Source organism: Mastigoproctus giganteus, chromosome 13, assembly GCF_048544385.1.
Source record: "Mastigoproctus giganteus isolate SK-2022 chromosome 13, ASM4854438v1, whole genome shotgun sequence".
Taxonomy (NCBI): domain Eukaryota; kingdom Metazoa; phylum Arthropoda; class Arachnida; order Uropygi; family Thelyphonidae; genus Mastigoproctus; species Mastigoproctus giganteus.
This window is the reverse complement of record NC_143587.1, coordinates 95,502,316-95,527,493: the sequence shown is the minus strand read 5'-3', so window position 1 is coordinate 95,527,493 and position 25,178 is coordinate 95,502,316. Positions and strand designations below refer to the sequence as shown.

The following is a 25,178-nucleotide window of genomic DNA, read 5'->3' as shown; positions in this document are numbered from 1 at the left end:
AACCCTGTGGGACTCTACTAATAACATTAGTCCAAGAAGAGCAGCACCCATTGATTACCACCCTCTGTCTTCTCCCACTTAACCATCCTTTTATCCATTTTAGCAACTTACCCTTAATACCATTCTGCTCCAATTTGTACAATAGTCTTCCATGCGCAACAGTGTGAAAAGCTTTCCTGAAATCCAAATATATGATATCAAAATTATTTTTTGCATCCAGTTCCTTTGTAACCACATCATAATATCCTATCAAATTTGTCAGACAAAACTTTCCCTTTACAAACCCATGCTGTGTCTGAATTATTGCTGCAGTCTTGTCTAGATTATCTTGCAATGCATCTTTAACCAGTGACTCCATTATTTTACCCGGAACAGAAGTTAAACTAACTGGTCTGTAATTACTCGCATCACCCTTCGATCCCCCTTTGTGAACTGGGGATACATTTGCACATCTCCAGTCAGTGGAAACCTCCTCCCGAGTCCAAGGATGCTCTCATAATTATGGCTAAGGGTTTGCTTAGTTGCCTTACCGCCTCCTTTAATATAACTGGATAGATCCCATCCACCCGATCTGCTTTTCTTATGTTTAACTTCAACAATTTCTCTTCCACTTTGCTTTCAGTTATTACAAAATCATTAAGTATCCTGCTACAATTTGATAACCTTCTGCCATTTTTAAACCTTAATAATTCCTCGTGTGTGAATGTAGATGCAAAATACTCATTCAGTTTGTTTTCTATCTGAGCAGGATCATCAACAGTCGAATCATCGATGTCAAGTGGACCAATCAGATTCATTCCCTTCCTTTTAGAGTTTATATAAGTAAAGAAATCCTTGCTGTTTTTCTTAGAATCTTTTGCCAAGGATTTCTCGTAATCTGCCTTCACCTGCCTAACCTCCTTTGTGACCTGATTACAGACTAGCTTATATCTGCCATAGGCTTCTGAGTCGCTTGATAATTTATATGCATCCCATGCATTTTTCTTCTCCGTCACGAGTCTCATTAGTTCATTAGATAACCATTTAAGCCTAAACCTTGAACAATATTTCTTAATAGGTATGAAACTTTTAGTAGCTTCCACGATTAATTCCTTGAATGCTTCCCACTTAGAATTTACTGTTGGTAACATCATCAGTTTATCCCACTGTACAGAATTTAAAAACTCTCGGAGACCACTGTACTCACCTTTACGGAAGCAAAAACCCTTTCCTTTACCCCAGATGGTAATTAAATCTTTAAGTAAATCCCACATCAGTACACTGTGATCACTGGCACCTAGTGGTTCCTTTATCTGCAAATTCTTAATACACGAATGATCACTGCTGATAACCAAATCAAGAGTATTACTTTCTCTGGTTGCCTCTCGAACATGCTGCTGCAGAAAACAATCATGCAATAAATCCACAAAAGTCTGACTAATGTGTGAGTGACCAACCCACAAGTTCCAGTCAATATCTGGGAAGTTAAAATCCCCCATTATAAGACATTCCGATTTACTAGCCCACTCTATTTCTCTGTACAGTTGTTCATTGTACTCATTCGAATCATTATTACTTGGACGCTATTACTTGGACGTTTCTGTCCGAGAGATAAGTTTTGATGCTCCTGTACAAATTGCTTGCTGTTCTCGCTGCCCTGAGCCTGCAAAGGACACTCGGCCAGCAGAGGGTGTCGAATGCCCCAGCAAAGTCGACAGCTTTGACCAGGAAATATTTCTCGGTACACTACATCGCTTTGGTGATTAGGCCTTGGATGTCATCTATGGTCGAAGATCCCGATTTGAAGCCGTATTGCTTGGGTGAATTCAGGTTTGCCTCATTATTGTGGTTGTGGATCTTTTTATGTAATAATCTTTCGTAAAGCTTGCTGAGTGTTGACAATAAGGCTATGGGTCTATATGAATTGGGATTTTCCTGGTGTCTGTTTCGATTTTTGAGGATCAGTTTTAGATTAGCCATCCTCCAGCTGGTGGGGAACTGGCCCTCTTTGATACAGGTGTTGTACAGTCGGAGCAGGAGGTCTGGCCTAACCTCCACTGCTTTTTGACAATTTCCAGCTCGATGAGATCGGGGCCAGGGCACTGAGTGTAGTACCACACAGTTGGTATATTTTTCTTGGGTTACTGCTACCCATATGGAGTACTTTGCATTTGTCAATGTTAAACTTCAGTCGCCACTTCTCAGCTCATCTGCCTAACTTTTCTGGATCCTGTTGCAGTGGCATACTCTCTTTACCTGTCATTAACAACCCTGCCAAACTTTGTATCATCTGCAGACTTCGACATTAAGCCTGATATACATTCATCGATATCATTGATAAATACACAAGGCAACAGTGGGCCCAGCACCGAACCCTGGGGGACTCTGCTAATAACATCAATCCACATAGAGCAGTGTCCATTTGTTACCACTTGCTGCCGTCTCCCACTCAACCAACCCATTATCCATTGCAGTAACTTACCCTTAATGCCATACCGCTCCAACTTGTACAGCAGTCTTCCATGTGCAACAGTATCAAAAGTTTCCTGAAATCCAAGTATATGATATCAAAATTATTTTTTGCATCCTGTTCCTTTGTGACCACTTTGTAGTATCCAATCAAATTGGTCAGACAAAACTTCCCCTTTACAAATCCATTCTGTGTCTGAACTATTACTGCTGTCTTGTCTAGATGATCCTGTATCACCTCTAGTCCATGGGGACCTCCCCTGACTCTAAGGATACTTTGATAATTATGGCTAGGGGTTTGCTTACTTCCCTTGCTGCCTCCTTCATTATAACTGGATAGATTCCATCTGCCCCAAGGGCCTTTTTTATGTTTAACTTCAACAATTTATCCTCCACTTTGCTCTCGGTTATTACAAAATCACTTATCTCCCTGTTAGAGTTTGATTCTGGCATTCCCCTCCTTGAATAACTCCTCGTGTGAATGTAGATGCAAAATTCTCATTCAGTTTATCAGCTACTTGAGAAGGATCATCAATAGTCGAACCATCTGTGTTAAGTGGGCCAATCTGATTCATCCCCTTCCTTCTAGAGTTTACATACTGTAAACTGTTTTTTACATAAGTAAAGAACTCTTTACTTTTTTTATTTGCATCCTTTGCCAAAGATTTCTCGTAATCTGCCTTCGCCTGCCTAACTTCCTTTGTGACTTGATTACTGACTAGCTTATATCTGTTCGCAGGCTTCTGTGTTGCCTGATAATTTATATGCATCCCATGCATTTTTCTTTTCTGTCACGAGCCTTATTAATTCATCCAACATCCATTTAGGCCTGAACCTTGAACAGTATTTGTTAGTTGGTATGAAAAGCCTAGTAGCCTTCAAGATTAAGTCCCTGAATTCTTCCCATTTAGAATTCACCATTGGTAACATCATCAGTTGATCCCACTGTATAGAACTTATAAACTGTCTGAGGCTACTGTAATCACATTTTTGAAAACAAAAACCCTTCCCTTTACCCTTGATGGTAGTTACATCTTTAAGTAAATCCCACATCAGTACACTGTGATCACTGTCACCTAGTGGTTCATTAATCTGCAAATTCTTAATTCATGAATAATCACTCTGAAAATCAGATCAAGGGTCTTACTCCCTCTGGTTGCCTCTCGAACATGTTGCTGTAGAAAACAATCATCCAATAAATCCACAGAAGTCTTGCTAGTGTGCGAGTGACCAACCACAAGTTACAGTCAATATCTGGAAGGTTAAAATCCCCCATCTAATTTACTGGCCTATTCTATTTCTCTGCAAAACTGTTCGTCGTACTCATCCGAGTCATTAGGTCTATAACATACTCCTACTCTCATTTCCCTTTCCCAGTGTTTATGTCACACCAAACAGGCTCAACATTGCACTGTCCACCCATGTTAACTGGATGCATTTCCTTAGATTTTGTGTTTCTTAACTAACAGCATAACCCCTCCTCCCTTCCTATTCCTGTCTATCCTTTCTGCACAGATTGTACTCCCCAAATTCCAATTCTGCACTGCTTATATCTGTGTGACACAATGTCTCTGATATCCCAGCAATATCTGCCTTTGGTGTCTTGATCAGCACTTCAAATTCACCAAATTTATTTACTATACTTCTAGCTTTGGTACATGCAAGTATATATGCACATGTTCTTACTCTTAGTTATCCTAACACAACCTATGTATTTACTTGTTTGATGACTCCTAGCAGCTCTTGAAGTCCCCAGTAACTTGCTCTCTAGGCTGCTGCTTATTACAATAGAAGCAGTGCAAAAATCACTTTCACATCTGCCTGCGGCTATCGTTAATCTTTTAGTCTTTGAATCCTCCCAATCTAGCAGTTTTCTGACCCATCTAACACTACCTCAATAGCAACAGCAAATATTCTTGCACCCTTTCTATTTAAGTGTATTCCATCCCTGTAACAGCAGTTTCTTCTGTTAGCAAGCACAGACCATGCTGAAAAAAATTCTACCCCGTGAACCTTGCACAATCTCTCCAGGACCGAATTGATTGACAAGGCCCTCATCATATGCTCCCTCCTATTGTGTTGACAGAATTGCAGACACTTTCAAATTTAACCCTAACTTGTGACTTTTTTCCAGCATTGACCTGTATTTGTTAAGATGTCTGCAGATCTCTTACTCTTAAGGTCATTAGTGCCAATGTGTACAACAATATCACTTTTTATGCCCTACAATGTCATCACTTTTGCCCCTGGTAGACATACCCCGGTACTGTTCCACCTATCCTTTTTGCATAATATATTCCCTGTCTCCCTGAGAATAGTGTCACTGACAATAACTAGTTCCTGTGGCACAAGCGCATTCTGCCTTGGCGATTGCCTCTGTGTTGCCTGATTCACAGGAGTGAGCTCTGTCGTTGAGTTGGGCAGCTGAGAGCTTGATGGGCCCCCTCATATTAATTTCTTCAAAGGCATTTACCCTACACCTCAGACTCTTATAGATGACTCTCAGAATGCTGAGTTGGCACCTAATTTCTTCACAGTCTCTGCGCCTACCACACAAAATCATCCTTCTTAGCTAGATCTTGTCCTGTTCTAGACAGGCTTGCAAGCATCTCACATTTTGTGCATTGTTTTAGACTGTGATGTGTTGGAGAATTGTTCCCTTCAGGTCTCCCATGAGCCACAACACTCTGGCTATTCTGTGAATGTTGCTTTGATGCTCTAGTTTGGGTTATGATTCCATTAAGTATAGTTTAATTAGCAATGAACTTTAATCAGATTAATAAATTTTATGAATTGATTAATTCATAATACTATAGTAATCTAACAGATTTCTAACACAGTGCTATGTTTTTTGCTATCTAGTTTTGCGTTAACCTTACGTTAACCTTATTCAGTATCGTATAACAGTGGAAGCAAGCTACGAATGTAAAATCTATGGACATTAAGTATTAAAATTTGAAATTAGATAGCGATTTCAAAAATAAACCACGGAGCTTGGCTAGAACTATAAATCTACTTATAGAAAATAATTTAGTATAACGACTAAGTCAACAAAATGACTAAATACAAATAAAAATTTAGCGTTCGCTGGAGCTGCAAAATCTTAGTTGAGGTTGATAGCTTGAGAAAATTCAAAAGTGAGCTGGATAGTTATATATGTGAGGAGTAACCTTGTGAGGAGGTTGTTTTTTTTATATATATATGTGAGGAGTAACCTTGTGAGGAGGTTGTTGTTTTTTTTATATATATATATACTTTTTTTTTATATGTTTTTATTGTTTATTTTAATTAATTAATATATTTTTTTTGGCTGGCCCAAGATGATCCTGTGGCCTTGTTGCACTATATGCTAACATTACGACTGATGGACTTTAAAAGGGGGTCAGATCATTGGGTTGACAGAAAGTTAGTAATCAATGCAACAAATTATGACCACTCATTATGTTGTGATGCTGGTATGGTTGAAAAATCTTGGCAACAACGGGTACAGGAAGGTACTCAAACACGTAGCCAAGGTTCTAGTGGCATTAGGCCAGAATGGGAAGATTTTGTTGGATCTGCTGACTAGCAGGAAGTGAATCAATTACAATCTGCTGGATTTTCAATGTTGTAACACCATCCCTGCTTGTTACTGAAGCACTAAAAGTGCCATTAGTTCCGTCCTTTGATCTAAAAGCAGTTATTTCTCCAAAATGCTAGAGCTATTTAGTGCCAAGACTTTCAGCACTCTTCAGAATAAAGACTGATCTTTGATCATTTATTGAGTATTTCAAACTCTCACATATAGGGTAATATTACTGCAGAGCATTAATGCATGTCCTTGACATTTTGCTTAACGTTATCTAAAATGACATAGTTTGTACTGACATCAAATAAGCAGGTTAGAGTAGCATTGTCCTTTTTGATATCTTAGTTTTGTGAGTTTTAAATTAAAATTAGATTAAAATTATGCCTCAGAAAAGAGCAGCAAAGCAGGACATATATAGCAATAGTAGATGCTTTTGTGTTTGTTCACTGCAATGAGCACAAGGAGAGTTAGCTCAAATTTGGCATTCTGATGGGATTGAGGGTTGGTGCCCTCGAAATATTAAAAGAGAAAGACTTGTTAAGCACTCATCCATCCAGCCAGTGCTAGTGGAGGCCAATTATGAGAAGTCTCTAGCAAAGAAAAACAGCAAAGACTTTTTTATTTATGTAAACACTAGAAGGAAGGGATTGAATCACATCAGGTCCACTTGTTATGAATGGCTAACTGTGTTGACCCTGCTCCAGTTTCTAACAAATTGATTGGGTATTTTATATCTACATTCACGCATGAGAAATTTTTTAGGTGGTGACAAGTGATTCAAATGCTGGCAGAATGATTGATTTTATAAGGAGTAAATTGGAGGAGAAATTGTTCAAGGTAAACATAAAAAAGGCACCTGGTATGGACAGGATCTATCCAGTTATAATAAAAAAGAAGAAAGCAGCAAAAGAAGTAATCAAACCTTTAGTTATGATTAGGAGAGCATCCCTGGATTCAGGGGATGATCAAAGGGAGATATGAATAATTATAGACCTGTTAGCTTGTCTTCTGTTCCAGCAAAAATAAAAGAGTCACTGACTGGTTAAAGAAGTAATGGAGGACCATCCAGACAGGAATGCAGTTATACTACAGTCACAGGATCTATTTGTTAAGGGGTGATCTTTGTCTGACCAATCTGATTGGATACTGACACAGCCGTAGCCAGGTGGGAAGGAGCAGCAGTGCATAGCACACGCTTCTTGATTAGACCGGGGTTCGAGCCCGTCACCACCAAATACGAAGAATGCGGAAAGGTCAGGGAATGACCACCGCGCATATCCCCGAGCAATATGGCCTTAGTTGCTAATGCTCCAAATAACAAACAAACTGACACAGTAACAAAAGAATGGATGGAAAAAATAATTTTGATATCATATACTTGCATTTCAGAAAAGCCTTTGATCAAACTGTTGCACATAAAAGACAGCTATACAGATTGGAGCAGTGTAGCATTAATAGAAAGTTGCTTCTATGGACTATTGGACGGTTGGGTGGGAGAAGACAGAGAGTTGTTATCAGTGAGCACTACTCTTCTTGGATTAATGTTATTAGCAGATTCTCCCAGGGTTCAGTGCTGGGCCTGTTGTTTTCTATATTTATTAATGATATTGATGAAGGCGTATCAGGCATAATGTCTAATTTTGCAGATTATATGAAGGTTGGCATGATGGTTAATCACAGTAATCAGATATACTTCTGCAACAAGATCTATAAAAATTAGGCAAGTGGGCTGAGAAGTGGCAATTGAAATTAAATTTTTTTTTTTTTATGAAAACCCCAAAAACCAGAGGTATTAGAACCTATAGTACTTGTCCTCCGTAGCCGAGTGGGCAGGAGCGAGAGTGCAGTTGCACACCACGCTCTTTGAGTAGCCCGGGGTTCAAGCCCCTGACTGCTGAATACGGTCGATCTGCCAACCCGCACTGGACCAGCGTGGCAGATTATGGTCCATTTCCCTCAGCATGAATTGTTGAGGAGACTTCCATCCTGCAGTGGGTTGATAATGGCTGCACTTTACTTTTTTTTTTTACCATGCTTGGGTTGGAGGTTGAGAAGAGGAAAGAAGATATTTGCTGACATTATTTGTTGATTTGAATTTCTGAAGACTAATTTTCAGGAAATATGTACGAAGGAAGGTTGTTCCAGAAAATGGCAGTTCAATGAATAAATGAGGAAGATGAAAAGTTGGTCTGTGAGTTTGAAGTTGGTCAGTAAATGGAGGTTGGCTGGTGGCGGCACGTGTTCGGACTGATTTTAAAGAGAGAGCGGGAATTATAGAAGCCAATTCAGAAGAACAGTGCCCATGGAAGTATCTGTAGAAAATGCATGCAGCAGAAACAGTACATCTATGAGACAGAGTGGAGAGACTCTGTTAGAGGGGTGTCATTAATTAAACTAACTGCCCTCTTCTGAATGGAATCTAGGAGAGGTTTTGGGGTCACACCCAGATTTGGGAACAATATTCCATGGTAGGGCAGATTTGCATTTTGTACAGCGTGAACAGCTGTTTGGAAGAAAAGTAACGCCGAGAGAAAAAGAGAAAACCAAGTTTTTTAGATGGAGAGGAAGCAATATTTGTAATGTGCTTGTGCCAAGAGAGATTAGAAGTCAGGGTAATCCCCAAAAGAGATAAATTATCTTGCCTAGAAATCGGAGTGTCGCCAAAGATAAGCATAGGAGCTGAAGAAACCTTTTTGAGAGATATAAGACAAACTGTTGTTGGATCTGCTGACTAGCAGGAATTTCAATCCTTCTAAATTTTAGAAGGATTGAAATGAACTAAGCTGTCTTTGTCCCACTGGAGAATTACCTGGAGATCGGCATTTAAGGAATTGGTAGTGGATATTCGAGAAGTTGAAGCTGATTGAGCAGGGCAAAATTTCTCAAACTGGAAAGTGGAATGCAATGTCCTATCATCGGCAAAACTATGGATAGGATTTCCATTCAAAGAAAGATCATTAATATACAAGAGGAAAAGAGTGGGGGAAAGGGTAGCTAAGAATAGGAACAGGTGCATGTATACTTGCGTGTACACCAATGCTAGGAGTTTGGTAAATAAATTTGATGAATTTGAGGTATTGCTCAAAACATCAAAGGCAGATATTGTTGGAATATTAGAGACGTGGTGTCACACAGATATAAGCAATACAGAACTGGAATTTGGGGAGTACAATGTGTACAGAAAGGATAGACAGGATAGGAAGGGAAGAGGAGTTATGCTATTAGTTAAGAAACACACAAAATCCAAGGAAGTGAAGCCAGTCGACATCGCTGGACAGTGCAGTATCGAGTCAGTTTGGTGTGACATAAGCATTGGGAGATCAAAATTGAGAGTAGTAGTGAGAGTAGGAGTGTGCTATAGGCCTAATGACTCTGATGAGTATAATAAGAAACTGTACAGGGAAATAGACTGGGCCAGTAAATCAGAGGGGCTTATAATGGGGGATTTTAATTTACCAGATATTGACTGGAATTTGGGGGTTGGTCACTCACACACTACAAAGTTTTTGTGGATTTATTGGATGATTGTTTTCTACATCAGCATGTTCAGGAGGCAGCTAGAGGGAGTAATACTCTTGATCTGATTATCAGTAGTGATTCTTCATGCATTAAGAATCTGCAGATAAAGGAACCACTAGGTGGCAGTGATCACAGTGTGCTGAAGTGGGATTTACTCAAAGAGGTAACTACCATCAGGGGTAAAGGGAAGTGTTTTTGCTTTCGTAAAGGCGATTACGATGGTCTGAGACAGTATTTAAATTCTATACAGTGGGACGAACTGATGATGTTCGTCCCACTGTATAGAATGGGAAGCATTCAAAGAACTTTTATCTTGGAAGCTATTAGGCTTTACATACCAACTAAGAAATATTGTTCAAGGTTTAGGCCTAAATGGATGTCAGATGAACTAATGAGACATATGGCAGAGAAGAAAAATGCATGGGATACATATAAATTAATGGGTGACATGGAAGCCTATGATAAATATAAGCTGGTCTGTAACCAAGTCACAAAGGAGATTAGGCAGGCAAAGGCAGATTATGAGAAATCCTTGGCAAAAGATGCAGAGAAAAACAGAAAAGAGTTCTTTACCTATGTAAACTCTATAAGGAAAGGGATGAATCAGATTGGTCCACTGGATATCGATGGTTCGACAGTTGAGGATCCTGCTCGGGTGGCTAACAAACTAAACAAGTATTTTGCATCTACATTCACACAAGAGGAGTTATTCAGGAAGGGGAATGGCAGAGGTGAAGTAAACTCCGGCAGTGAGCTAGATGATTTTGTAATAACTGAGAGAAAAGTGGAGGAGAAATTGTTGAAGATAAACATAAAAAAGGCACCTGGGGTGGATGGGATCTATGCAGTTATATTAAAGGAGGCAGCAAAGGAAGTAAGCAAACCCTTGTCCATAATTATGAGGGCTTCTTTGCACTCAGGGGAGGTACCCATAGACTGGAGATGTGCAAATGTGACCCCAATTCACAAAGGAGGATCAAAGGCTGCCACAAGTAATTATAGACCTGTTAGTTTAACTTCTGTTCCAGGAAAATTAATGGAGGCACTGGTTAAAGAAACACTGTAGGATCATCTAGACAAGACTTCAGTTATAGCTTGGACACAGCATGGTTTTGTTAAGGGGAAGTCTTGCCTGACCAATTTGATTGGATACTGTGATGCAGTCACAAAAGAACTGGATGCAGGGAATAACTTTGATATTATATACTTGGATCTTAGTAAGGCTTTTTATACTGTTGCACATGGAAGACTGCTGCACAAATTGGAGCTGTGTGGCATTGGAGGCAAATTGCTGCTATGGATAAAGGGGGTGGTTGAGAGGTAGAAGACAGAGAGTGGTAATCAATGGACACTGCTCATCGTGGACTAATGTTATTAGTGAAGTCTCTCAGGGCTCAGTGTTGGGTCCATTATTGTTTTCTGTATTTATAAATAATATTGATGATGGTATATCAAGCTTAATGTCCAAGTTTGCAGATGATACAAAGGTTGGCAGGGTTGTTAAGAACACTACTGATGCTATGCTGATGAACAGGATTTTGAAAGGTTGAGCAGATGGGCTGAGAGGTGGCAATTGAAATTTAACATTGACAAATGTAAAGTACTACATATGGGAAACAGCAACCCCAGAGCAATGTATGAACTCTGTGGTACTACACTGACAGTGGTAGAGAATGAAAAGGACCTGGGGGTAATTGTGCAGGCAGATATGAAGTTCTCTGAGCAGTGCAGATGGGCTGCAAGAGTAGCTCATGGTGTCTTGTCAATGATGTACAGGAACGTTTCTAGCAGGGATAGGGAGGTGATTATTCCCTTGTATAAGGCAATGGTCAGGCCACACCTTGAGTACTGTATACAGGTCTGGAGCCTCATTTCAAGAAGGATGTAGAGCTGCTGGAACGAGTACAGAGAAGGGCAACAAGATTAGTGAATGGAACAAAGGGTTGCTCTTATGAAGAAAGGCTTAAGTTTTGCAAATTACAGTGTCTGGAGACTAGGCACCGGCCAGTTGATCTGATAGAGGTGTATAAAGCCTTGAATGGTTTGAGCATGCTCAATGCTGATGGGATTCTCCCTCTTGCTCAGAATGATCACCTGAGAGGGCATAAATTCAAATTGAGGAAAGACAGATGTAGGATAGATGTGTGGAAATTTGCCTTTAGCCAACGGGTAGTTGGTTGGTGGAACAGACTTCCATCCCTTGTTGTGGGAGTTGATAGCCTAAATAAATTTAAGGCTCAGCTGGACAGGTATTTTGAACGAACGGAGCAGTGAAATGGGAGTGTTTTTTTTTTTTTTTTTTTTTTTCGGCTGATGCTGCAATAGCTTGCTTTCTTGCATCATGTGCCTCTACTAATGCTAATACCCTATAAATTAACAATCTTTTAATATGGATATTATCGCATTACACACTTAGATCTTTTATATTATATATTAACCGGATCAATTTCATGTGAGTGTCTGGTGAAGATATTTGCTCCAAAAAAGTATGATAAGCTATCTTATATTTAAAGTAGGAAAAATTGGGCTTCATAGCTCTTATATTTTGAAATAAAGTTTTCTATACTGATAATAGTGTCGTTTCATCTAAGTGGTACATTAATACTCTAAACAGAAAGTGGCATGCAGAAAATCTATATCGTTCATGAAAGACCATTGCACTCCTTGAAAGTTTGTGTATGGTGTGCTGTCTCTTGATGGAAAGTTATTAATCCCATTTTCTTTAGTGATACCGTAACTGCTCAATGGTAATAGGAAATAATAATGGATTTTGTATCATTATTGGAACATGATGAGCAACACCACTGGTTTCAGCAAGATGTAGTTATGACTCAAAGCAAATTCAACAATGCAGATGTTGTGCGAATTCTTTGGTGATTGCATCATTTCTCAAAACTCACACATAAATATGGAATGGAAGTGGAGCTATGCAAATCATTCAAGCACAACTTTCTTTCCAGTGGCAATATCTGGAACTGATTATTTATTTATTTATTTTTTTTTGGTACAATTCTCTTCCACATCCTCTGAAGAACATACCTGCCAAATTTGTTTGCATTTCCTCCTTAGATAGTACTGGAGACAGTTCTAGACAAAGAGCTAAAGCTAGTTGTGGCCATCTAGTATATTATGTTAAAAGGATATGATTTATAAAACTGAATTATAATATTTTAATATTAAATTATAAGCAATAAATTTCAGCAAATATTTACCATCATCATCAAGAATGGTTATTTCCATAATACATGTATGACCAAGGGCTACATCTCCTACATCTTCTACATCTTCTTCCTTGATACTTAACTTTAAAAAGAAAGTTTCATCAGGCTCCCACTGGTTGTCATTTACTATCTGGACCTGCAGTTTCTTATCAGTCTCGTGGGTTCAAACGTGATAGTTTCCTTAATTGCTAGGTAATCTTCTCCAGCTACTGCAGTGCCATCTATAGTCTCAATCCTAAAACAAGAAAATATAAAAACCACCTTCTCTAAACAGAATCTACCATCTCTAATGCGTGTTTGGTTTTAAATGAAACACTTACTTAAACAGAATTCAATTTGTACTCAAGGTGTACAGTAAAGAGACATTTCGGAGATTATTGTTAAAGCCAACCAACAAACATAAAGGCATCATCAAAACACTAAGGAGAATTAAAAAGGGTCATAAATCTGAGAATTCAAAATTGAATTTTGTACTGGAGCCCAACAATAATTTTCTATGTTACTAAATACATTCATGGAAGGAAGGTGGGTGGGGGGGGAGTTACAGTATGATCCAGAATGTAACTCTTCCTTATTATATTTTTTTCTACAGAAAAATTTCCAGGAATGCAATAGTTGCATAACTCTAGATACCCATTAGAAGTTTTTCTCTAGTGGCATGGAGAAATGTACTTCAGTTCTCTATTTTAAAGTTAAACTGTGTAAAGTTTAACTTTACAATTTTTAACAGTAACTGTGCAAAATTTTAAAAAGCCCCACTGACTATGCTTAGAATTAAATATACCATATAATTTGTTTGTTGAAAGAAGCTTATTACAATGTGTTTCTGTAAAGAAGCAATAGTACTGAATGTTGCTTCTTAAGTTTTTCTGGTTTTAAATGCAAAAGAGCAATAACCTTCATTTATGCTAAATGAAAACAACCCCATTGTAGCATTCATTAAAATTTCACCCTCCGACTCTTTATAGTTGGACTCTATAATTACAAATTCACACCGCAGTATTTTTAATAGCACTATCCACTGAATCATAAAGAAAATGGCAAATATAATCAAGTTACTATTCTCCTTTGTAAAGAAGCTCACAGAAACCAAAACCTACTAAACCATGACAATGTGAATTACTCTTTATTGTAAATAGGTTTCCTTATAAAAAATGTCTCATTTAGAAATGGGAAATCATAAGAAACTGACAGTTTCAAATACTGTCATGCGAATACAGCATTGTTTATGAATTATGTATTGAAAAAATGCCATCATCAGATAGACAAACTAAATTACCTGATTATGTGAATATAGTAGAACCAATAAATGCAAAGGGAATATACACCCTTTTAACAGTTCATTCTAATAAATTTTTTTTTGTTTTAATTTTTGGCAAATAACACTAATCTTTTTTGTAATATAAAGAAAAGTGCAAGAGGGATTTTACCAAATTATTTATTGTTGTTGTTGTTGTTGTTTATAGGGTTTTAGAAGCATCAGCAACTTAGACCATATTGTGTCATATACATGAAGCATCATGAAACATGAAGCTTGAAGAACTGAACCTTGGGGAACACCAGCATTAGTGGAGAAGTTAGAAGACAGAGAGCCATCTACCATCACCCTCAGTAAGCGGTCAGAGAGAGAACTGGATAACCAATTACAAAAAAAGGTTGGCAAACCATAAGATGGAAGTTTGTTTAGAAGACCTTTATGCCAAACATGATCGAAAGCCTTTGTGATGTCAAGAGCAACTGCTTGTATTTCACCAAACTTTTCCATTGAATTTGTAGATAAATGGTTAACATAAGCCAGAATATCACCATTCGATTGACACTGATGGAATCCATACTGGCGATTGTTGATTGGATGGAAGGTTTCTAGGTAGTTTAAGAGTTGGTGGTTAATTGATTTCTCTATTACTTTAGAAAGATTAGAAGTAATTGCAATGGGACAATAATTGGATGGGATGGATTTGTCACCTTTTAAGGGGCTGGCTGGATATGAGCAAATTTCCAAGCAGAAGGAAAAACACCTGTGGAATAAGAAAGTGAAAAAAGGCAGCAAAGAACAGGAGTAAGTTTAGGAGCACAGGATTTGAGAACAAGTGGAGAAATACCATCAGGACCCAGAGCTTTCTTAGCATCAAGATTCATCAAAATCCTTCTGACATCCTTTTGACGGGAGACCATAGGAATTATTGAATGGAGCGTGTTGGGAATGGTGGAAGAGGTACCAAATCATTAATACATGAGTTGGAAGAAAAATGGGATGCCAGCAAGTCAGCTTTATCCTTGGTTGAAGTCACAACAGAACCATCTGGGCAAAAGGTGCAGCTGATAGCTTTGGCAAGACACCAGAATGCTCGGCTACCATTAGGCCAAGAAGCAAGTTTTCTACTCTTAGCCTGTTCAGAATCTAGTTTGTACTGATTAATAACTGATTTTAAAGTGGAGTGTGGAATAAAGGATTCCATTCCTGCAAGAATAATTCCACCGACACAATCTGAGCAAATGTTGATATCAAATGTTTTGAAACAGTAATCTGACCAAGGAAAAGAAGAAAAGGAATCTTGTAGGTCATCCCATTTTGCATCGTTGTAATGCCAAACAACATGAGGTTGGGAATAGCCATGAGATAAAAGCTCCATTGGAGAAGAGACAATCACCAGGTTGTGATCTGAAGTGCCTAAAGGACCACTCACTTCGACTGTACTTAGAAGGGTTGTTTGAAGGGTTGAGAAAAAGAACAAGCGTGTTGGCTGTACGGTTAGGATTGTCCAGTATTCTAGTAGGTAAATGAACAACCTGTGCGAGGTCATTAGTAATTGCCAATACCTCAGCATCTTGACCAGCTGGGTCGGTGTGACTAGAAAACAGAAGCCAGCTAGAGATTTGTGAACATTAAAATCACCAAGGAAAATTACCTCACTGTTAGGAAAGTTGGACTGGAGAAAGTCAAGTTAAAAAGAGAGGAAGTCAGAGCTCCAAGTGATTAGTGGAGTTGGGAGAACAGTAGAGACAGCAGATGAATTTACACAGTGAGGTAGAGAGATTTTAAGCCAGAGAAGATCGAAAAGAGGAGATTCCAAATTACCAAGTCTCTGACAGGGAATATCAGAATGGACATATGCACAAGTACTACCTTTGGACTGATGTCTGGCGCTACATTCAGGTTGTGGAGAATGACAAAGATCTGGTGGTAATTGTGCAGTCAGATATGAAGTTCTGAAAGCAGCGCAGACCAGGTGCTACTTCAACTCATGGGGGTTTTGTCAGTGATATACAGGAATTTTTCCAGCAGTGATAGGCCACATCTTGAACAGGTCTGGAAGCATTATATTAGGAAAGATGGATTTGTTTTAATTGGTATATAGAAGAGGAACAAGATTGATGAGGTGAGCAAAAGGGGTCTCTTACCAATAAAGGCTTCTTCTATGGGGGGTGGATTTGGTGCTGCACTTCTTCGGACCAACTCTGTCTTAAGGGAATCATCACGGCAGACTTAAAAATTCTGGCGATTTGAGCCTTGCAGGGGATGCTGAGCTGCTGGAGGGCTCATCATTGAATGATCACAAGATGGCATAGAACTGTGTAAAGACTTGTTTGATGTTGTTGTTTGTTGTTATTTGGTTTTTAGGAGCATTAGCAACTAAGGCCATATTGCTCCGGGGATATGCGGTGGTCATTCCCTGACCTTTCCGCATCCTCCATATTTGGTGGTGAAGGGCTCAAACCCCGGTCTATTCAAGAAGCGTGTGCTACGCACTGCTGCTCCTGCCCACCTGGCTACGGAGGCACCTTGTTTGATGTAACGAACATACAGTATGGAATGTGAGCATTATGTTGGCTTTACCTTTGCCTAAACAAATAAAGGGAAATGTGTAAATAAAATAAAATAAAATTTGTAAACTGCAGCATCTGGAGAATAGGTATCTGTAAGGATATCCGATTGAGAGTTCAGGCTTTGAATAGATTTAGCAAGCTCAGTGGTAATGGAATCCTTCCTCATGCTCAGACAGCGTCTCTATAGCCGGGTGGGCAGGAGCAGCAGTACATAGCACACGCTTCTTGATTAGACCGGGGTTCGAGCCCGTGACCACCTAATACGGAGAATGCAGAAAGGTCAGGGAATGACCACCACATATCCCGGAGCAATGTGGCCTTAGTTGCTAATGCTCCTAAAAACCAAATAACAACAACATCATGCTCAGACTACACAAATGTGGGGGGGGGGACATAAATTTAGACTGCGGAAGAATGGTTGCATATTGAAAGTGTAGAAATTTGCCTTCAGTCAGAGGGTGGTTGATTGTTGGAACAAATTCCCATCTGGTGTTATTAGAAGTCGGTAGTTTGAATAAATTCAAGGAAGAACTAGATAAACTGTTGGAAGGGATAAACATGTGAATTTTTTTTGGCTGTTGCTGTGATCCACTACTACTATTACTACTAATAATAATTATTAAAATAAGTGAGAAATACCCCATTGTGTTTTAATTGAAACATCTTGTAAAATCTTATAATTAATATTTGTGATATATTTATAAGAAACATAGAAAAATAATATTAATTATCTAAAAATTTTCAATTTTATAAAATATTTCATAAATCTGATTATCGTATTTTGACATTTTAGTGTGACTGGGAATCTCGGACAGTCTCTTTGGTTTTGAATACTTATGAAGTTCCCAAAGGTAAATGCAGTCTTATGAATTCCTGAATGTTAATACCATTTTGTAATTAAAAGAATAAGGATCTTTTAAAAGCTCCATTACATCTTAGGCTTCACCTTATTAACTAGTTCTATTAATTGTAATGCCATTTTATTTTGAATGGTGTTAAATTTTTTTATATTCCATATAGCATAAGCTGACCATTAAGGTTATTTCTTTTATCTTTTGTCTCTTGCTTTCCCCTTCCAAAACAAGAACATTTGCTTAAGAGAGAATGCCATGGTTGCTATTAATAATTTTAATGTTTTTTTCCCTAGATATTTGCCATTAACATTGGAATTAGCATTAGTAGAGGCATATGATGCAAGAAAATAACAGAATAGTACCCAAGAGGAGCTAGAAGAAAATCTGGAAGACAACATCGGAGATGGACAGATGCAATTCATGAGTTTGTGGGTAGTAAATAGATGGCCATTGCACAAAACAAAAGGAACTGGAAAGTTGCTGGAGAGGCCTCCATCCTGCAGTGAATTGAAAATGGCTGATGATGATGATGATGCAAGAAAGCAAGCTTATACAGTTTCAGCCAAAAAAAAAAAAAAAAAAAAAAAAAAACTTCCCATTTCACCCACCCATTCACTCCAAAAATTTAGCATTAGCAAGGGCACATGATGCAAGAAACAAGCATATATAGCATTAGCCAAAAAAAATAAATAAAAAAAACCTTATTTCACCCATCCCCTCGCTCCAAATGTTTTTTAAGTTCTGCCTTGAATCTATTTTATCTATCAACTTCTACGACAGATGGAAGTTTGTTCCAGCAATTAACCACCCGCTGGGTAAAGGCAAACTTCTGCACATCTATCCTACAACCGTCTTTCCTTAATTTGAATTTATGCCCTCTCAGGTGATTATTCTGAGCAAGAGGAAGAATCCCATCAGCATTGAGCATGCTCAAACCATTCAAGGCTTTATACACCTTAATCGGATCATCTCACAGGTGCCTAGCCTCCAGACACTGTAATTTGCAAAACTTAAGCCTTTCTTCGTAAGAGCAACACTTTGTTCCATTCACTAATCTTGTTGCCCTACTCTCTACTCATTCCAACAGCTCTACATCCTTCTTAAAATGAGGCCTCCAGACATATATACAGTACTCAAGGTATGGCCTGACCATTGCCTTATACTAGGGAATAAGATAATCACCTCCTTATCCCTGCTAGAAAAATTCCTGTATATCATTGAGAACACCATATGAGCTACTCTTCTAGACCGTCTGCACTACTCAGAAAACCTCATATCTGCCTGCCCAATCACCCCCAAGTCCTTTTCATTCTCTACCACTGTCAGTGTGGTACCACAGAGTTGATACATTACTCTGAGATTACTGCTTCCCATATGTAGTACTTTACATTTGTCAATGTTAAACTTCATTTGCCACCTCTCAGCCGATCTACTCAACTTTTCTAGATGCTGTTGCAGCAGTGTACTGTCATTAGTGTCATTAACAACCTTGCAAACCTTCGTATTGTCTGCAAACTTGGACATTAAGCCTGATATACCATCATCAATATCATTTATAAATACAGTCAGTCCTCGTATAGCACGATAGTTGTGTTCCTAGAAACTCTCGTGCAATGCAAAATCGTGCAATATAAACAACAGGCCCTATAGGAAAAATAGGGTTAGGTGTCGACCACCCAAGATTGAACACACATTTGTAACCAAACACAATAAATAATTGTAATACGTAAGTATTTTATTACGACTATTACATAATAAAATATTGTTAATGCTTTTGCTTCTATCGTAAGCAGACTTGTTTTTTTTTTTTTGATTTTCTATCCAAACAGATGACAGCCGTTCCATCTCTTCCAGTTCTTTGTGTCTTAATCTAATGGATTTTAATTACACTTTGAGTTGTTCTTGCTATGAAAGTTGTTTTTATTTTCTCTGCATTTTTTGTAATTGTCGGCGTTGCCTCATTTAGGCCTGTCGCACGTGCAGTATCACATGGTCTTTCATTTCGCTCAAAGCGTTTAACAATTTCATATTTTTTCTCTATCGACTGAGGTGGACTGGCCATAAGCCTTACCGGGGAAACCCCAGTGGGCCGGAAGCCGGTGTGATTTTGGACATAAACGCTAGTATGAGGCCACTACAAATTTTCCTGGGTAAGAATTTTTTATCCAGTCCGCCTCTGTTTATCGATATTGCTTTTCTTTTTCTCTCTGAATCTGTTATGTCTTCACCAGGACACTTCCTTTTCACACCTTTTAAGTATTTTACTCATTTCTAGGGAATAAAGCACAATTACAAAATGAGGAGGCACGCTTGATACACATAAACAAAGCTGTGCGCGTGTAGCAAATGAATAAACACCGTAAAGGCAGAGACACACTATGAACACCTCACTAGCTCACATTTTACTAAAGCATATTTCTGGGGGTTACTACCATAAAACAATAAAAACAATTTCCATTTGCATTTCTGCTAGTAAACTCGATCCAATTGCATTTGCAATAATACCGATAGCTGGAATTGTGTGGATTTTTACGTTATTATGGTGAAATGTGTTTCCCCTTCACTGATATAAAAAACATAAATACATTTTCAGAATCTTGTCTTAATTCCTATAGTCTTGCATTCAGTTGGGGTGATTCCGCGTTCGACTGCCATTTCTTGTAAACACCAAGGCGAATCGTGCATAAGCGAATTTGGTTCGTGTTATATACGATATCATTCCCCTATTTATAAATCATGTATGACCGAATTCGTGTACTGTAAACATGTGTTATATGAGGACTGATTGTACAGAAAAAAAAACAATGGACCCAACACAGAACCCTGAGGGACTCCACTAATAACATTAGTCCACGAAGAGTAGTGTCCATTGATTACCATTCTCTGTCTTCTCCCACTCAACCATCCCTTTATCCATAGCAGCAATTTGCCTCCAATGCCACACTGCTCTAATTTGTGCAGCAGTCTTCCATGTGCAACAGTATCAAAGACCTTTCTAAGATCCAAATATATGATATCAAAGTTATTCTTTATATCCAGTTCCTTTGTGACCACATCATAGTATCCAATCAAATTGGTCAGGCAAGACTTTCACTTAAGAAAACCATGATGTGTCTGAGCTATAACTGAAGTCTTGTCTAGCTGATCCTGCAACGCTTCTTTAACCAGTGCCTCCATTAATTTTCCTGGAACATAAGTTAAACTAACAGGTCTATAATTACTTGTGTTGCCCTTTGATCCTCCTTTGTGAATTGGGGTCACATTTGCACATCTCCAGTCCATGGGTACCTCCCCTGAGTCCAGGGAAGCTCTCATAATTATGGCTACGGGTTTGCTTACTTCCTTTGCCGCCTCCTTTAATATAACTGGATAGATTCCATCCACCCCAGGTGCCTTTCTTATGTTTATCTTCAACAATTTCTCCTCCACTTTACTCTCAGTTATTACAAGATTATCTAGCTTACTGTCAGAGTTGAATACACCTCTGGCATTCCTCTCCCTGAATAACTGCTCATGTGTGAATGTTGATGCAAAATATTCATTTAGTTTGTTAGCTACTTGAGCAGGATCATGAACAGTTGAACCATTGATATCAAGTGGACCAATCTGATTCATCCCCTTCCTTCTAGAGTTTACATAAGTAAAGAACTCTTTGCTGTTTTTGCATCCTTTGCCAAAGATTTCTCGTAATCTGCCTTCGCCTGCCTAACCTCCTTTGTAATTTGGTTACAGACCAGCTTATATCTGTCATAGGCTTCTGTGTCACATGTTAATTTATATGTATCCCATGCATTTTTCTTCTCTGTCACATGACTGATTAGTTCATTTGATATCCATTTAGGCCTAAATCTTGAACAATATTTCTTTGTTTGAATGAAAAGCCTAGTAGCTTCCAAGATTAATTCTTTGAATGCTTCCCATTTTGAATTTGCTGTTGGTAACATCATCAGTTGGTCCCACCATATAGAATTCAAATACTGTCTCAGACCACCATAGTCACCTTTACGAAAGCAAAAACCCTTCCCTTTACCCTTGATGGTAGTTACCTCTTTGAGTAAATCCCACTTCAGCACACTGTGATCACTGCCACCTACTGGTTCCTTTATCTGCAGATTCTTAATGCATGAAGAATCACTACTGATAAATCAGATCAAGAGTATTACTCCCTTTATTTGCCTCCAGAACATGCTGCTGTAGAAAACAATCATCCAATAAATCCACCAAAGCCTTGCTAGTGTTTGAGTCACCAACTCACAAATTCCAGTCAATCTCTGGGAAATTAAAATCCCCCATTATAAGACACCCTGATTTACTGGCCCACTCTATTTCTCTGCACAATTGCTCATTATACTCATCAGATTCATTTGGCCTATAACACACACCTACTCTCATTTTTCCTTTCCCAGTGCTTATGTCACTAGACTAGAATTTGTCTAGTTCTGCCTTGAATTTATTTAAACTGTTAACTTCTACAACAACAGATGGAATTTTGTTCCAGCAATCAACCACACGTTGGCTAATGGCAAATTTCTGCACATCTAATTGTTAATATTAATATGTAATCTTGAATTTTTCTTTGAATCTTGCAAGATTGTCTTTTTTTTGTAGCAAGGTCTCTCATCCTCTTTTATAGCAATATCTCTGTAGTAACTGCATTCAGACAGTTGCTCATACCATGCCTTTGCAGTTTATAGCCAGTGAAGGTCTCCGCATGAGCGGGGCCCCCTCCCTCTTCTTCTTTGTTATCAGAATCGCCTTGGTTAAAGTCAGCACGTCCTTCATCCTGAACTAATGCAACAATTTCTTCTTCGGTTAAAATATGGATAACCAGGATCATCAGCATTGTTGTTTAACCATGCCTCTGCATCATCTTGCTGACACTTGGAAAACCCGGGAATCCCTTGAAATAAAGTTATAACCTCACCTACGTCTTCATTCAAATCTTGCACATGTGTGACCATCTCTTCGGCAGCATCTCAAAGTTTATGCCATGCCTTTTTCAGATTTCTCTCTAACATCGTGTTCCAGGCATCTGCTAACACGTAGCAACAATCCTTAATGTTGAGCTTCTTTGAAAACTCAACCATGCTCTCTTCATCTTCTGGTAGCTGCAAGCAATGTAAGACTTATTTTTTTGTATGTTGTTTTTAGTTTCCCTATAACACCTTGATCCATTGGCTGAAGCAGGGCTATAAAGTTTGGTGATAAAAACCTGACAATGAAGTTCTCGTCAATTGAATTCATTTTTTCAAGAGGAGGTGTAATGGTGCATCTATCAATAATAAACAAAACTTTACCAGCTTTACCCTCATTTTCTCGATGCCTCTTCTCACTTGGAATAAAATCTTGGTTAAATCAATCCAAAAAAAGTGTTGGAATTCATCCAATCATTTTTCTGTCCTTTATATCATACTGGTAGGCACTTTACACCTTTAAAGCATCTTGGATTTCCTAATCACCAACAATGGTAAAACATGCTGTCCACTTGTATTTGCACACACCATAACTGTAACACAGTTTGTTAGCTTTGAAATAAGGAGTAGCCATTTCGCTTTGTGATGCCAGTGATTTATGAGGGAGTGACTTCCAATTAAGACCAGTTTCATCTGCATTGCAAATGTCATCCCTGGAAAACCTTCTTCCACCACCATTTTCAGAGAAGGGTCTTTAAAAGCTTCTGCTTCCAGGACATCACCTGTTAAAGCTTCTCCTTGAATTTCAAGCTCCCTTATACTGTGGTGAGATTTGAAAATTTTCAGCCGACCCGTACTGGCTTTAAATTCAGATGGGTTTTTAAAATTTTGATTCAATTGTAATGCTTTTTCACATAACAGAGGTCCAGAAATAGGTTCACCTTGACTTCTCTTTTGTAGAGACCATAAATAAACAGCATCTTATAATTTCTCATCACTAGCTTTTTTCTAGTTTTCCTTTTTTTAAAAACATGTTCATTGTCAAACTTTGAAGTAAACTTCAAAATTTCATTTTTTTTTGCTCTTTATGTCAGATATGGTTGCTTTACCAATGTTTAAAAATCTTAGCAAGAGATACACCGGTTTCACCCTTTTCCAGTCTATTAATAATTGTTGTCTTTTCTTCTATTGGCAACATATTGCAGTTTCTTTTGCCTGTAGATGCCATTATTAACACAAAGGGGCAACAGTATTAAAATTAAAAAGCAAAATGACACAATATTTCACTTTGAAATAGCCACAAACAAAAGCTCAAACATTGAGTGATTAGAAACAAAACAAAAATGAAATAACCTCACACTGCAGTGGCTGGCAGCAGACTGAGTGAAAGCTAATCACCCTTCCTCCCCACCATACTCCCACACTTACAACGGACAACAGACAATGGTGCAACAAGTCATGGAAGACTATCCTGGGTCCAAACAGTAGTTAAAGCCAACATTTAATTTTTAACTCCTGTAATGGCAAATCAAGGCTATTTCTATGCAGAAATAGTCTTAATTCTGCTTCTCCCTCAGCAACAAGTTGTAGATCAGCTGTAAAGTAGTCTTCACAAGGGGACTCAATTAGCTCTTCAACATTCTCACTCCCCACTTCTTCAAATCCAACTTGCTTTGCAAGAGCAAAACAGTGTTCTTTGATTATTAGGAGTTCCTCTAATAATCCTTTCTCCTTCAACTTCTTAAATGTGTGCCTTAAATAATAAGCTTTAAAAGCTGCTATCACACTTTGGTCCATGGGTTGGAGAAAGGTTGTGTTTAGGGGTAGAAATAGGACTGATGTTTTCAGAAAACTCAGCAATGGTGTGAAGATGGCTTGGTGCATTATCCAAAATCAGGAGAATCGGAAAATTGAATTTTTCTTTTGTAATAATTTATAAAAAACACCTTCAAAAGCATCAATAGTAAGGTCAGAAAAAATTTGCCCTGTCATCCATTCTCTTTTTGCTTGACCTAAAGTAGATACCTAGGGTAGATACTTAAGGTATCCTTTCAAGGCACATTGGTTGGCAGAGTGGTACACCACCACAGGCTTAAGCTTTAAGTCTCCACTAGCATTGACATATAACATCACAGTCATATAATCCTTTTCAGCCTTAAAGCCTGGAGCTCCTGCTTCATTCTTAGAAATGTAGGGTCTTGATGCAATTCGCTTCCAGTACAAACCTGTTTCATCAAAACTGAAAATGATCTAAGGTGTAGCCTTCTTCCCCAGTCAGATGAGGAAGCTGACTTCACCGCTTCCTCGTCTGCACTGGCAGCTAACTTTACATAACTTTACATTATGGAAAGCTATTGGAACTGTTCTTAAAACTAGCAAACCAGCTGCTAAAGGAAGGCACATCTACAGAATTTTCAGCTTTTGTCATAAGGTCTTCATAAATTGATAAGGCATTTGCTTTTATGGTGAAAAAGCTTGTCCCAGATCACTTTTTCATTTGATCTTCTATCCACACATTTAGAAGCCCCTCCATCTCCTCAACTTCCTTTGCCTGTGATCTCACAGATTTTCTAGCACTCAAACTTGTTCCAGCAATAAAACTTGCTTTAATTATTTTGGCATTGTCTCTAATGGTGTGTAATATAGGTGCCTTCATTCCTGTTGCATGAACAATGTGACATTTTGTCCTCCCATATTTATGTGTAAAGCAGAATAATTAAAAAAAAAAAAAAAAGGATGAAAATTGTGGAGTTTCTTCCAAAAAGCACTTCACAACAAAGCATGTAAGTCAACTGAGCATCTGGTGTCAATGCAGAAACTCCGTTGG

The 25,178-nt window shown here is 38.4% G+C and overlaps 1 protein-coding gene across 1 annotated transcript in view; it reads left to right on the top strand.

The window, feature by feature from the left end:
- Positions 1–25,178, top strand: part of LOC150076268 (acylamino-acid-releasing enzyme-like) — a 428,243-nt gene that overhangs the window by 166,083 nt on the left and 236,982 nt on the right. The window contains exon 10 of the mRNA XM_090387301.1: positions 17,378–17,435. Coding sequence (XP_090243427.1) covers positions 17,378–17,435 — 58 coding nt within the window. The remainder of the gene's footprint in view (positions 1–17,377; positions 17,436–25,178) is intronic.